Genomic DNA, 14564 nt, shown 5'->3' with positions numbered 1-14564 from the left:
TCGAGAGTGTGGAGTCCAGGATGATGCCCAGGTTCCGTGCGTGGTCCGTCGGTATGGGGGCTTTTCCTAGGGCCGTTGGCCACCAAGAGTCGTCCCAGGCGGAAGGGGATGAGCCTAAGATGAGGACTTCCGTTTTGTCAGAGTTCAGTTTCAGACGGCTGTGCTTCATCCACTCGGCTACTTCTTTCATCCCTTCGTGTAGGTTGGTTTTGGCGGTGGTTGGGTCTTTGGTGAGTGAGAGGATCAGCTAAGTGTCATCAGCGTAGGAGATGATGTTGAGGTTGTGTTGACGTGCGATGGTTGCGAGGGGGCTCATGTAGACGTTGAAGAGGGTGGGGCTGAGTGATGAACCTTGCGGGACGCCGCAGATGACTTCGGTGGCCTCTGACTTAAAAGGGGGGAGGCGGACTCTCTGAGTTCTTCCAGCGAGGAACGAAATGATCCATTCCAGTGCTTTTCCTTGAATTCCGATGTTTCTGAGGCGTTGTATCAGGGTGCTATGGCAGACTGTGTCGAAGGCTGCGGAGAGGTCAAGGAGTATAAGGGCGACTGTATCTCCGTTGTCTAGTAGTGTTCGAATGTCGTCTGGTGCTGCAATGAGGGCTGTTTCGGTGCTGTGTTTGGCTCGGAAGCCAGACTGTGAGGAGTCGAGTGATTTGTTAGTTTCGAGGAAGGTGGCGAGCTGATTGTTAATGGCTTTCTCAATGACTTTGGCAGGGAATGGGAGGAGCGAGATGGGGCGGTAGTTTTTGAGTTCGGTGGGGTCAGCTGTGGGTTTCTTCAGAAGGGCGCTGAGTTCGGCGTGTTTCCAGCTATCTGGGAATGTGCTGGAGTTAAGGGAGTGGTTGATGACATCTCGGAGATGGGGTGCGATAATGGAGTCTGCTTTGTTGAAGATGTGATGGGGACATGGGTCTGTAGGGGATCCTGAGTGGATGGAGTCCATCAGGCGAATGGTCTCTTCTGTGGTGATTGGGTTCCATTCGAGAAGGATATTCGGAGGAGGTAACCATTCGGAGGTGAGTGGGGTGGATTGGTTTACAGGTGTGTTGTCAAAGCTGTTATGGATGTCGGCGATTTTGTCATGAAAGAATGAGGCAAGGGAGTCGCAGAGGACTTGTGAGGGGGTGATGTCGTTAGAGCTGGCGGTGGGGTTGGTGAATTCTTTGATGATGTTGAAAAGTTCCTTGCTGTTGTGGGCGTTGTTGTCTAGTCGGTCTTTGAGTGCTGTTTTCTTGGCTGTCCGGATTAATTGGTGGTGTTTGCGGGTGGCCTTTTTGAAGGCGTCTTGGGTGATAGTGTTTGGGTCTGTTTTCCAAGTTTTCTCAAGGGAACGACAGAGCTTCTTGGATTTCTTAAGGTCATCGTTGAACCAGGGGGCGTTCTTGCTACCTTGCTTGGTTTGATGTTTTTTCAAGGGTGCTAATCTGTCGGCGGTTTGGGTTAACCATTGTGTGAGGTTGATGGCGGCTTGGTTAGGGTTCGCTGAATAGGCAGGGGGTTTTTGAAGAAGCGATGTTGGGATCTGGTCGATGGTGATTTTGTTCCAGTTTCTTCGCAGAGTTGGTTGAGGGTAGTTGTGGGTCGAGGTCTTATTGTAAATAAAGTGGATGCAGCTGTGGTCCGTCCAGTGGAGGGGTGTGGTATGAGTGAAGGAGATATGCTTGCTGGAAGTGAAGATAGGGTCGAGTGTGTGTCCTGCATAGTGTGTGGGGGTGTTAACAAGTTGTTTGAGTCCGAGATTGGCGAGATTGTCTAGAAGGGTGGTGGTATTGCTGTTGTTGCTCTTTTCCAGATGGAAATTGAGGTCTCCCAGTAGAATGTATTCTTCTGAAGGGAGGGCGTGTGGGGTGATAAAGTCAGTGATGTCTTCGCTGAATTTTGTACGGGTCCTGGTGGCCTGTAGAGGAGGGTGCCCCTAAGTGTTGTCTTGGGGTCGGTGTGGATCTGGAAGTGAAGTTGTTCGGCGATAGCGAGGTTGTCATCTGAGCTCGTTGAGATGCGGATGGTGTTCTTGTGGACGATGGCGATGCCTCCTCCTGTTTGGATGGGGCGGTCCTTACGGATGATCTTGTAGCCGTCCGGGATGGCTATGGTGATGTCTGGAGCTGAAGAGGCATTCGTCCAGGTTTCTGTTAGGAAGGCGATGTCCGGAGAAATGGTGTCGAGTAGATTCCAAAGGTCGATGGCGTGTTTGTGAACCGAGCGGGTGTTGAGAAGGATGCATTTTAGGTGGTTGGTGTTGGTTCTCTGTTTGGTGTTTGTGGATTTGGTTTGGGACTTGACGCAGGTAAATTTGCAGGAGTGGCAGGTGAAGGGTCCATGGGTGTGTCCTGGTGCTGCTTGGGCGCAGTTAGTGAGTCGGCCGGGGTTGAGTGCAAAGAGGGAGGAGGCGTCGTATGTAATGCGGGTGGGGTGGGTGGTACGGGAGCCAGGGGGTCTGGCGCTGGGCGCGGTCTTGGCGCGGACGGGCGTAGACGGGCTTACCTTTGGCGCACCTTCGGCGCGGCCGCAGCGCGTGGACGCTGCGCGTTGGGACATCTGTCTTAAATGGATAGTGGAGGGGGCGGAGCGTGGGAGGGGCAGCTGGGAGGCGGGAGTGAGGTGGAGGGAGGGCTCGGGTCAACAAGCAAAATGGCAGCAACAACAACAAACAAGGAGCAATGGGGCGCTATGAGGGAGCGGATTCAAGCGCGGAGTCAAAGCGCTATGCTAATAGTAAACACAATCTAAGGTAATGCACAGCCAAGTACAAGCGCGGAGTCAAAAGCGCTATGCTAATAGTAAATACAATATGAGGTGATGCACAGCCAAGTACACACAGACACAGCGCTATGAAAATTAATGCACAATAATGCACAGAGGTGCGCGCTAGCGGTTCAAAATGCAGAAGCAGAGAACAGCGCTACGATACCAGGAGTATCGGGTGAGGAGGGTGCAAGGGGAGCGACCACTCGTGTTGAAGGCAAGATGGTCACAGCTCTCGTGAGGGTGAGGACGGCCTGTAGCTCTCGTGGGTGGGAGGGGCAGCTGGGAGGCGGGAGTGAGGTGGAGGGAGGGCTCGGGTCAACAAGCAAAATGGCAGCAACAACAACAAACAAGGAGCAATGGGGCGCTATGAGGGAGCGGATTCAAGCGCGGAGTCAAAGCGCTATGCTAATAGTAAACACAATCTAAGGTAATGCACAGCCAAGTACAAGCGCGGAGTCAAAAGCGCTATGCTAATAGTAAATACAATATGAGGTGATGCACAGCCAAGTACACACAGACACAGCGCTATGAAAATTAATGCACAATAATGCACAGAGGTGCGCGCTAGCGGTTCGAAATGCAGAAGCAGAGAACAGCGCTACGATACCAGAAGTATCGGGTGAGGAGGGTGCGAGGGGAGCGACCACTCGTGTTGAAGGCAAGATGGTCACGATAAGGCCATTAGGTGCTATTTTTGCCTTAAAATACTCAGCCATGAGTGCTCCATGTAGGGTAATTCTAACCCACTCTCTTTTCATATCGGAGAGTGATTTCCAATCCGCTGAGTTGCTCCCAGTGGCTGTTTCTGTATTGAAGCCAAGGATGGATGGTTATCTATGGATAGCTGCCGCATCATCATCACCGAAACTCAATCCTTGTCCATCCATCTTGTGGTGGTAAAGGTATAGAGAGGTGAGATGAAGGTGTAAATGGAAAAGGAACAGGAAAGTGTAGGTACCCTGAAAAAAGTTAACAGGGCCCGTGGATCTCTCAGTTATTAACTGAGGATAGAAAAGGTGGGGGAATGAACTAATCTCACCCGCCAAGCAATGAATCCCCACGGTGGTTAGCCGTGCAGAGAATGTAACAAAGGGTAGGGGAGGACAAGGATCAACTGTGATCCAGTAGGGCTTTGATTACCATTCAGAGAAAAGAGAATGGAAGGTCCGGCCGCAGTCGTAGCCCCAGATATCAAGACAACAAGAGAGATGACTGGGCTGTTCCTAGGGGGAGAAAGAAAGAAGGAGAAGGTCACTAAGGTATAAGGGCTAGTGCTCAATGGAGGACCACCCCTGGGTATCCAATTTGTTGGATATAATGGCCTCACACACCCTTGCGAGTGTCATGCTTCATCATGACCTCAACAGTAGGGATAAACTGTGGGCTATGCTGGGACAAATGATATCCAAATGGAGCACTGTGCAGCTGTGGGGAGCGGGGGAACAACCCAGGGTGGACTAGTGGAAAAACTACATGGACTGGTGTATATTAAGGGAAAAAATGGTCTATGTCTCCCGAGGATGTCCCAAGAAATGGTCCTCTACATGGTACAAATGGAATAACTATTGCGGAAGTGTCTGTACTCCCCCCCTCTTGATCCTGTTTCAGATGACCAACTTACACCATAGTCATTGTTGTTAGTCACAAATACCTGTATACTTGTACCTATGAATGCTCTCCACCCAAAATATGTATACATTTTCCGTGCTCTGTACTGTCGACTTTTAATGGTTAGTAAAAATAATTATAAAAAATAAAAATAAAACTTCATATCACCATATTTTGATTCTGATTGGGTCCCTTCATGGGAATCAAAGGGAGTAACAACTTTTGTAGATAACATGTTTAAAGTTATGCATTGCTGAATTAGGTAGAAAAGATGCCTTTTCCACTCTCCCCAGTAAAGATATTTTCCTCTGCTCTTGCCCGAAAGAGTTAGAGTCCTTTCTCAGTTCTTTGACTTAGGGGTATATTCTCAAGCCCCTATCACCACAGGAACGTCACTTTTTCTGATGTTGCCGTGGTGATAGGGTCAGCACCGTATTAACGTGGCTTTAAGCCACCTTAAGTGGCTTAATGCTGCCTTGAGAATAAGGGCCCTTTTATGCTAAATTTAGCGCGAAAGGGGCGTGCAGTGGGTGTTGCAGTGGGCGTTCCACCGCAACACCCATTGTGATTGACGGTGCCACCTATTATCAAGGGAGGCAATAATAGTTAGCAGCACCGAACTTAACACCAGAAAAATCCTGGTCTTAAGTAGGGGAAACAAGGAGAAATGCTTCATTTCTCCTCGTTTTTGGTTTTTCCATGTGTGCTGCCTTGTGCAGCACACATGGAAAAAGCAAACTTTTATTTTTCAGGAATGTTCATATGCAGGAAGGGGTACCTTCCTACACATGAACAACTCTTCCCTGCACACAGACACCCTTGCAATCTGGTGCCAGGGTTCCTGCGTTGGAGCTAAGACGTGAAACGTAGCGCCATCGCAGGGGGAAATGCCAGGCGGCACCACATTCTTGAGAATAGGGTGCAGTCTCACGCTTACGAAGTGGCGGTGAGAGGCATTAAGCCAAGAAGGCTAGCGCCTCTCACTGCCACTTCATTGAGAATATCCCCCTTAATCTTTACTTGAATCTGTTTTTAAAGTTCAGTTCAGATAAACTTTATTTCAACAGTGAGCCATAAAATCACAGACATAAAGTATACATAAAATGCCAAACTTGGATTGCACACTAATGTAGAAAAGATTATGTATACCATTTTGAAAAAAATGCATAAAATACAAGAGAGTGCAGGGATTCTAAAATTCATACAAAGACTGGAGGCAAGGGCATCACAATGAAGAAGGACAAGAATTCTACGCAAAATCAGGGAAAATGTACGCATGTTAAAAATTATATAAAAGCGTTGCAATAAATAAAGTCAAAAGTCCAATATGAACAATATAAAATGCTAAAAATGGGTTGGTGGCGATTACAGATTACCTCATGGGAGAGAATACATTTTTAAAATAGCAGCAAACACATTTAATAGGCACTCTTAACTAATTACGGAGCTCTGGGTCTTGATGATGGCTCTGCGCATGTGCCACATCGCAAGCAAGAATCTAGAATTTGCAAAGACAAATAATGGGTAGGTCGCATATTTTATAAGCCTGTAGGCCTCAGTATAATCTCTGATTCCCAGGTTTATACACAACTGGAACACCCATTTGGACCTTGATCTTCTATAGGCCCGACAGCAGGTATTGGTACTCTGAAGCAGTTGAGATAGATTGTATTCTTTGATAATAAGCTGCAGGTTTTTTTTTAAGTAAGGGAGCAGGTCTCCTCGGGCGAAGACCACGCGGTTGCCAGCCCCAATGTATGACATCTGGTACGAATATGGGATAACCAAGGTAAATTCCCTGCTCCTAGAACAGATGATACCTCCTTCAGTTCCTCCCTATAATTTGACAGCTCAGGCGTGCTCCATAAGCGGTGCCAGAATAAAAGAGGCCGGGAGGCAATTATTTCACTTATCAGGCCAATCCCAAGATCCATCCTCAAAGGTGTTAGGGGAGTAGTCTCCGGTAGAATCAAAAGTTGTCTATGGAAGGAATTATCTGTTGTAGCGAGGATATTTGAATGGCAAGGGCCTCGGAGTTCAACACCATAAAGAAAAGCTCCCCTGACCTATATTTTATAAATTTCTGCTGGCAGACCTACAGCTTTTTGGGAACAACTTTTATAGACTTTAAGAATGCCCCCAATGGATTGTGTGAGTTTTAAGTTTGCTTTCTTTAATTGGGTTCCCCAGTTCTTCTCATCATTAAGGGTAAGACCTAAGTACTTGAAGGTAGAAACCCTTTCTAAGGGCTTTCCATCCATTTGTGGGTGTGGGCAGTTTGTAGTTTTTGCATTGAATACCATGTATTTCGTTTTTTGGAGGTTTATTTCCAGGTCTCTTTTCTTACAGAATTTACAGAACTCCTCTAAAACATGTTGCATACCTATTGGTGACTTAGAGAGTAGCAGCGTGTCATCTGCAAACATAAGCGCGGGTATTTTATGATTCGCTAGCCTTGGTGAATCTATATCTTTTATTGCCAGCAGGGTTTCTATTAAACCATTTAAAAAGAGGGAAAACAGGGTTGGTGCGGGCACGCAACCCTGTCTAACCCCTTTCTCCACTGGAAAGAGAGCTGTCATTCCCCTTTTTTACCATATCTAATTCTCGCAAACGTATCCTGGTGCAACCGTACCAGCAGATGGCATAAATACTCGGGGGCACCCATATCCCTAAGGACGCCCCATAGTTGGTCACGCTGCACCATATCGAATACGGATTTAAGATCCTCAAAGGTTAGGTAAAGGCTGCCGCCCTCCAAAGTCACTGTTTTCCAGTGGATCAGTTACAGTCTGAATAACTGTCCAATTGTTGAAATTTTGCTTCTAAAACCCGCTTGAAGGGGAGTTAAGATGTTTTGTTCGTCAATCCATGTCTGCAACCGACCCAAAAGAACGGGAGGAAATAGCTTTTGCGTCACGTCGATTAAACTTATTGGGTGGTAATTAGCAGGGTTAAGCGGGGGCCCTTCTTGTAGATAGGAATGATTTATGTTCCTGCCCATGTTGGAGGAAGTTCCATACCTTGGAGGATGGCATTAAATAGCACCCTTAGATAGGGAACCCACACTGATCCTTCGTTCTTGAATAAGTCGCCAGGTATTTTATCCAGACCTGGCGCTTTGCCTGGGAGCATTTTGCCCAATGCTGTGGTGACTTCCTTTACAGTGCAAAAGGGAGCGATTGTATCCAAAGGGGTATTGTGCTCAAAAAGGTGTCTGACTGGTGCATCTCCTTCCACAGGTCTGGAGTATAGTGTTTGAAAGTGCATCCTCCAGTCTTCCTCCCCTAGGTTTTGTTCTATTGCTGAGTTGCCTTTGGACTTCCCAGTTCTCACTAGGTTCCAAAAGCCTCTCTTATCTCTATTCTCCAGGGCCGTTTTAATTGCATCCCATTTGTCCAATTCTCACGTTAACTTTGCTTCAGACACAGTTTTTTTTAATACTGCCCTGGTTTCTTTAGTGCAAATAATATCCTTGTCTTTAACCGCTGTCAGCAGGGCAATTTTAGCATCCCTGCATGTTTTATTTTACTAGGAGTGAATATTTTTGGGGCCTGAATTATTTTTAGAGTCTACATTATAGAAAAACACTGCAATGCTGGCAGTCTGGGCCTTGGTCATTTGTTGGTGTTTAAAAAGCAAGTTCCAGATGGGGAATAATTTGTTCATAGAGAGTAGCCTTTCTGTCAATTGACTTCACAAATGTTCCCCGACGAACTCTTCTGCCTCCTTCTAGTGCTACCAAATTTGGGATATCTTGAGTAGGTAGTCTTTGGTCTTGCTCTGGTTTCGGCTGTTTTATTTCTTAGACCAACGGGTTGTGGTCACTTTCGCAGTGAGGATTTACTCCAAAATCCACTACTCTGTGCCACAACTCTGCGTCTACCAATATATAATCGATAATGGATGATTGGCCCAGTTTGTTATAGGTAGGGGTGCCAGGGCTGTCGGATGGGAAATGGACATTACATGCCCGTAACAGGTTTGTGAGGGTAAAGGAGTTCGTCTGCAGGACTATGGGGGTCCAACTCCTGGCCGGGTAGGTGTTACAATCAGGGATTTATCATACAGAGTCCTCCTCACTAGTGATGGGGGTGTTTAGGCCGTTTAAAGGTTCAAAATGGCAATTAAAATCCCCTCCCAATTATTATGTGCGAGATCTCGGCAGTGTGTGTATGAAAGTTGCCAAACAGTCTAAAACCTGCGATGTCAACCCCTGTTTCACTGGCCGTGAGTAAATATTTATAACAGCTATTTTCATATTATTAAAAAAAAGTCGAAAGAATACACTGGATGTCAGGGAACAATGTTTCTATCACTTTGAATCTACAGCCCATATGTATACCAACCCAGGTACAGAGGCCACCAGAAGGTCTCCCCCTGGGCTCCTGTACAGCTGGAGTAGAGTATGCCACATACCCTACTCTATGTAAGAGCTTCCTTGACCAGGTTTCCTGAAACAGTCAGATCTCATAGGTATCTATATAGGCGCCCCAGTGTGGGAGATCTAAGTTTGAACTTAGGCCTGCTTTGTACCAGGATACGATCTTGGTGTTCTGTCTGGAAGTCCTACTCTGTTGTAGATCTAGATGACTACTAGAACTATTCTGTGTAGGAGGCCGACCCTGCTGTGCATTCATGGGGATGGTATATGCCTGCTTTTGATACCCTATATGTTCCTGTGTAGAGTGTACTGGATTTCCAGGAAAAGAATTGGGTCTCCAGCCAAAAGAATAATCTTAGACGGTTTTGCTGGCGGTTGTTTACTAAGATTTGGACCTTCTAAGTAATGGAGTTTGGGGAAAAACTTTGGGACCGTGCTCAAGTTTTCGTACCTGGGGGCTAGTCAATTAACCAAGTCCAGAGTGCTGAAATGATTGTTTACAGGGATGTTACATTTCTCCCTATTACCCAAATTCTATATGTGGACGAGCATTACTCTGGGCACGCTTTTCCTGTTTTGTATACACACTGTCCACCGTTTCTAAGAGAGGGCTTGGGGGATAGAAATAGCCCAAAGGGAGTGCTTGTATACCTCTGGTCGCTATTGATGGTCCCCATTTAAGAATATGTTGGAACACCCTTTTATCTCTGAAATTAATCAAAACCCAGTCCCTGAAATATCTTTTTGTCTCTGCCCAAGCTAACTAACCCTACGGGTGAGTAGGATTTCGGTCTGTACTAGAGGAGGAAGTGGTCTGTATTTGTTCAGCCAGTGGATGGATTTGTTTTTTAATTCAAGAAATGTTTCACCCCGACCTGCCTCCAAAGGTGGAACTGCGGCAAAAATTACCACAAAGAGTGTTGATTCTGGGGGCAGATCAATACAGGGGTAGGAGGGGTTTATCAGACTTGGCTTAGATAGTGTTGGGTTCCTTACGTGATTCAACACTAATTGTTGTGCCTGATGAACATCAGCTGTAACTGTACTCTGCGCCACAGCACTAGGATTTTGATCATTAATGGAGGGTGGAGGGACCCTGCAATGGAAGCTGCTTAAAGGTTGGTTTATATGGGGCGGGGGGCAGTTGGTCAAGATGGGCAAGTTTTGTTGTTAAACGGGTATTAGGCCTACAATTGGGTCATGCTGGTCACAAGAGTACGAGGAGACCTGTGTTCCTTGGGGGATAATAGCCCTGTTCGTAGATTTGGGGGTGTCAGTAGTGTTTAGAGCTACATCAAATTTAGTTCCCCATGCATCAGAGATGTTTTTAGATTGGCAATGCTTTTCAATACATCTCTCAATTCAGATTTTAAGAGCTGATCTAAAAAAGATTTAAGCTCCAATTTCAGTGCTTGAGCCCAACCCTGGGGCTCGGAAATGTTGTTTCTGCAAGAATCCAGATGGCTGCCCCCTGCAATGATAGTGGGCACAGTCCCTAAAGAATGCCCCTCGTGAGGTCCCCCCCTAACAGTGCTCTTCTGAGAGGCTCCTTTCCTTTCTCCCCTCCCTCCCTTATCTACCCTGCTGGTTCTCATTATGACTAGATTTGCTTGAGCAGGGGGTAGATCTGGGGAGATGGAAGGAGCTTGTTGTTGAGATGCCACAGGGGTTTCTAACTCCGCCGACTGGGTTATACTTGGCATTCTTACTGTAAGAGACAGACACCTCTCTGTGAGTTCAGTTTCGCAGGAAACCTGTTGCAGCATTCTATCGATCGCAGTCGGCTGTGGTATAGGGGTTTGGTTAGGGGGTTTCTGTCTGGTATTGGGCCTTGGACGGGGGGGAAGTGGTCTTCCCCATAACTATTTCCTTTCTTGAGCAAAGTAGGGCCTATGGTTAAAAAGCACAGTTATAGATGATTTGCTGTACTACGACAATGTAAAGACCCCAATAAATTAGACAATCGCAAGCACAGTAAAAGCATTAGTTCTCAAGAACCCGAGTTCATAAGTTGTCCCGCAAATGCAAAAGTCCATAAGGTGGTACTCACTACACAGATAAAAGGGGGGTGGCCCAGCCCAGTCTCGTATGGGCACAGTCGGGCCCGCCCTTGGTCCGGGCTTCGCCCGGGCACGCACGCGCGCGTCCTGCATTGCGGGAGGCCTGGGTGGTTTTTATCCCGCCTCCGGGCACGATTTCTTTCGCGTCGCATCAGACACCGCTGAAGGATGCTGGGAAATGTGGTCTGCTTCAGCCGTTCCCCTCACGGCATGCGGACAGGCAGAGCACTGGTGGTAGCCGTTTCCCTCACGGCGGACTGAAGAAAGAAGCAGTGTCACACGGCCGTTCCCCTCACGGCAGAGCAGCTGTGGTGAGTGGTCTTTGGTGGCGCGTCCCCCTTTGGTGGTGCTTTTAAAGGCCTTACTTGCTGAGACCTTCTTCCTGGCTTCTCCCCTACCTTCTCAACTTCTTAGCGAATTAGGTAACTTCACTTCAGAGTAAACTGAGACTGGTTTGAATTGATTTATGGCAACTTCAACCAGTTGTATTTGTGATTTCGAATTGCTTTGAATCATATTGACTAATTGTGAAATCACTTTACAGTTGTAATGAAGTATTTGTGCTATCCTTCAAACTACGGTGAGCAATGCTGCATTCTCTTGAGAATGAAGAATGGTATGACTTGAAATGCACTGTCTGCCTGCCATCATTTCCACATCTACCCCATCAAAGGGAAGTGGCACGGCGGAGCTCTGTCGACTCTGCGGAAAACTTGGTCCATCAGATCTGCACTTGTAAAGCCAATATAAAAGACCGAAGGTTTATTCTAAGACCAGCTAGGAACCAGAGGGGGTTACACCTCTGTAGGTCCTCGACACTACCCTGTTTTAATGCGACGGACATACAGCTCATCTGAAGGCTCACAAAATACCTGATTACTCTTGATCTTAGAATCACTAATTCATCTAATCTGATGCGACAATCCCTGCGGCCATTAAAGTCCCCAAACCAATGCCCTTATATAGTTTGCACTGCATCGTCATCTTACAACAAGCAGGCAGTCTGAGACAGAAGCAGTGTTTTATATTAAGGACATATCTGTCTTATAAGGCACCCCAGTGTTCTATTTATTACCATTTAATTAAGTGCTATTGTGCAACTTTCCCTTTAAAGGTCTTATGTAGGTACTTAATGCTAAGGTTTTAATTAACTGTGCACTTAATAAAAAGAAACTTGAAACATGGGAGGATTTTGTGAATTTAACTACCTGACAATGTTGTGGGGTACAGGGAGTGTAAAAAGAAAGGTTGTAGTAAATCATTTTTTTTCTAACACACAACAAAATGTAAATACTTGTAAATTAACTCAGTTCAAATATTTCAGAATATATCAGCAGTTGGGAAAGCCCAAATGAAGCACAATTTTTTATAATCACGAAGTCTGATAGAAACAAATATTTTAATAGGATCAAAGCAAATTAATAGACTTGGTGATGTACAAAGGAAAAATTCTCTGAAACCCAATTTCCACACATGTTTGCTTGTGGCCTTAATAGTTATAGCAGTAAAACTATTTGTGCATATTTAGTGGTCATTTCAATTGAAAATGTGCTGTCTTTAAACAACAGTGTGCTACCACACCATGCTTAAATAGTATATTTGCGCCAGTGACACCAAAATGGACCACCATCTACTTATTACCACTTTCCTGCTGGATGCATTTGATACACGTGTGCTTTGTGTAACTCTTGGATATCCACAGTCCCTGTGACTTTAATGACGCAACATTGATGGCAGCACCCCCACACGGAAAATTGCTCCAGTACCACTACTGTATACCTATCACTTTATTGCCCTATTTCCAAGTCTCCTTGTCTGTATTGATTGGTGTGCTTGGAAACAAGATTACTTGTCCACATAAAGCACTACATTAAGACTGGATTTGAGCCTTGAGTCTTGCTTTAGGAAACATTTGTATTTGATGCTAACAAATACCTTTATTTCATCGTCGTCTTCCCCGTAGTTATAAAGCACAGCTCGGATCTCCACCTGTTCGTTCCTGACCACAGAGTAGGGAAGCCGCAGGTCAATGAAGTACTTCTTGAACACAGTGATCTCATACGGATCGGCCACACAGATCCCTGCAGCGAAAGAGATTGACAGTCACTGCGGTGACAAACATGGAAACATAGGCTTTAGGACTCACACGTTTTTTTCTTTGTAATGGTAATATTTGATTCAGACCCTCAATTTTAAATAGAAAATAGACATTCGAAAACAAATTTCATGAAATATTGGAAATGTAAATTACTTGATGCAAAATGGGGCAAGATCCTACAATACAGAAGGCTTTGACCCTCCTAATTAGTAATGTGGTTAATACCGCAGCTGGAATGCCTATTACCGCATAATACGGTAATTTTTACTATGGCACTGGAATGGGGGATAACTGCAATACATGGTTTTTGGACACCAATTCCTGCCTATATAAATTCGAGGCACTTTCACTGGACAGAAAAGAAAAAATAGAGTTAGGAGCACACAGCCTGCAACACTTCTAACCCAACAATGACATCCTCCCCCAAAACATTCTGGAGACTATAATGGAGAACAAAAGTATTGGAGGAAGCCCACGTAGCCGCCCGACAAATCTTAGGAATGGACTCCCCCACACAACTCAGCTCACGAGGCCACTTCACCCCTTGTGGAACTGCCCTGCACCCCAGCTGGCGGAGGAGCACCCACCAGGGAATAAGCCATCTCAATCACCTGCTTCAGCCACCGATTAATGGACAGGGAGGAGGCCTTTTCCCCTTTGAAGCCGGCCCAAAAACAAAAAACAAACAAGGCCTCAGACTTTCGAAAAGACTGAGGGAATTGAAATTTGTCCAGGTGAGGCCTGCCCGCCTACACCTACAAATGCTGGACTCTGTTAAGGTCACCTACAGTATAGCCAGCTTTTTGGTTGCGGCAGCACGTATAAATAAAACAAGACTTTCCATGGCGATTTCATCAGTAGGTTGACAATGCCCTAATATTTTAACCAATAATGCACTGAGGAGGGTATGAAATTGTGCTGTGTCTATTTCTGTGAAATCGATTGCATTTATTCTCTCTTTGTATCAAAGATTTTAATTGTTGTAAATTGTTTATTTTGAACTACAATCATGTGTACATTTGTGGAATTTTAACTTGTGTTATAATGAATTATGTACTGGTTTTATGGTTTTTATTAACCGAAATAAAGATATTTGACTGACTGAGGGGCATATTATCAAGCACGGCGTTAACATTATCGCCACGTTAGCGGCAGAAAACTGTTGCTACATCAGCGATAATGGGCTTGATAATACGCCGTAGAGAATTCCCATAGAAGCCCATGTTCACACCAGAACATGGGCTTCTATGGGAATTCACAAGGGCGTATTATTAGGCCGATTTCGCCGCTTTAGCGGCAGTTTTCTGACGCTAAAGCGCCGATAAAGTTGACACCGTTTCTTGATAATATGCCCCTAAGTGTGGTCCAGGTACACCAAGAGAGCACATCAACAGGGACCAATCCAAGTCCCCAGAAGAGTCAGGAACCTCCACCAGAGCTGGAAGAACCAGCTCCTGGGACTTTTGGAATTGAGACGCCACCTTCGGCACAAAAGAGGCATCCAATCTCAAAACCACACCATCGTCAGAAAAAGACAAGGATGGTTCCCTGGCGGAGGGCGCTAGAGGGCGCACACGCAGTATGGCCGCACTTCTGTGAGGCTCCTGCTGCCTGAGCTAAACATCCGTTATTTATCCTATAATATCACCCCCAAACCCGTTCA

At 45.9% G+C, this 14564-nt stretch overlaps 1 protein-coding gene across 2 annotated transcripts in view; it reads right to left on the bottom strand.

The window, feature by feature from the left end:
* The window catches only part of LOC144826880 (A.superbus venom factor 1-like), a 1649148-nt gene that overhangs the window by 898446 nt on the left and 736138 nt on the right, over nt 1-14564 (bottom strand). For both annotated transcript variants that reach the window (XM_078685340.1, XM_078685347.1), the window contains one exon: nt 12739-12884. In XM_078685340.1, the coding sequence (XP_078541466.1) occupies nt 12739-12884 (146 nt within the window). The remainder of the gene's footprint in view (nt 1-12738; nt 12885-14564) is intronic.

Source organism: Lissotriton helveticus, chromosome 1_1 (genome assembly GCF_964261635.1).
Source record: "Lissotriton helveticus chromosome 1_1, aLisHel1.1, whole genome shotgun sequence".
Taxonomy (NCBI): domain Eukaryota; kingdom Metazoa; phylum Chordata; class Amphibia; order Caudata; family Salamandridae; genus Lissotriton; species Lissotriton helveticus.
Note: the sequence above shows the minus strand (reverse complement) of the source record. Positions and strands in the feature narration are given on the sequence as shown.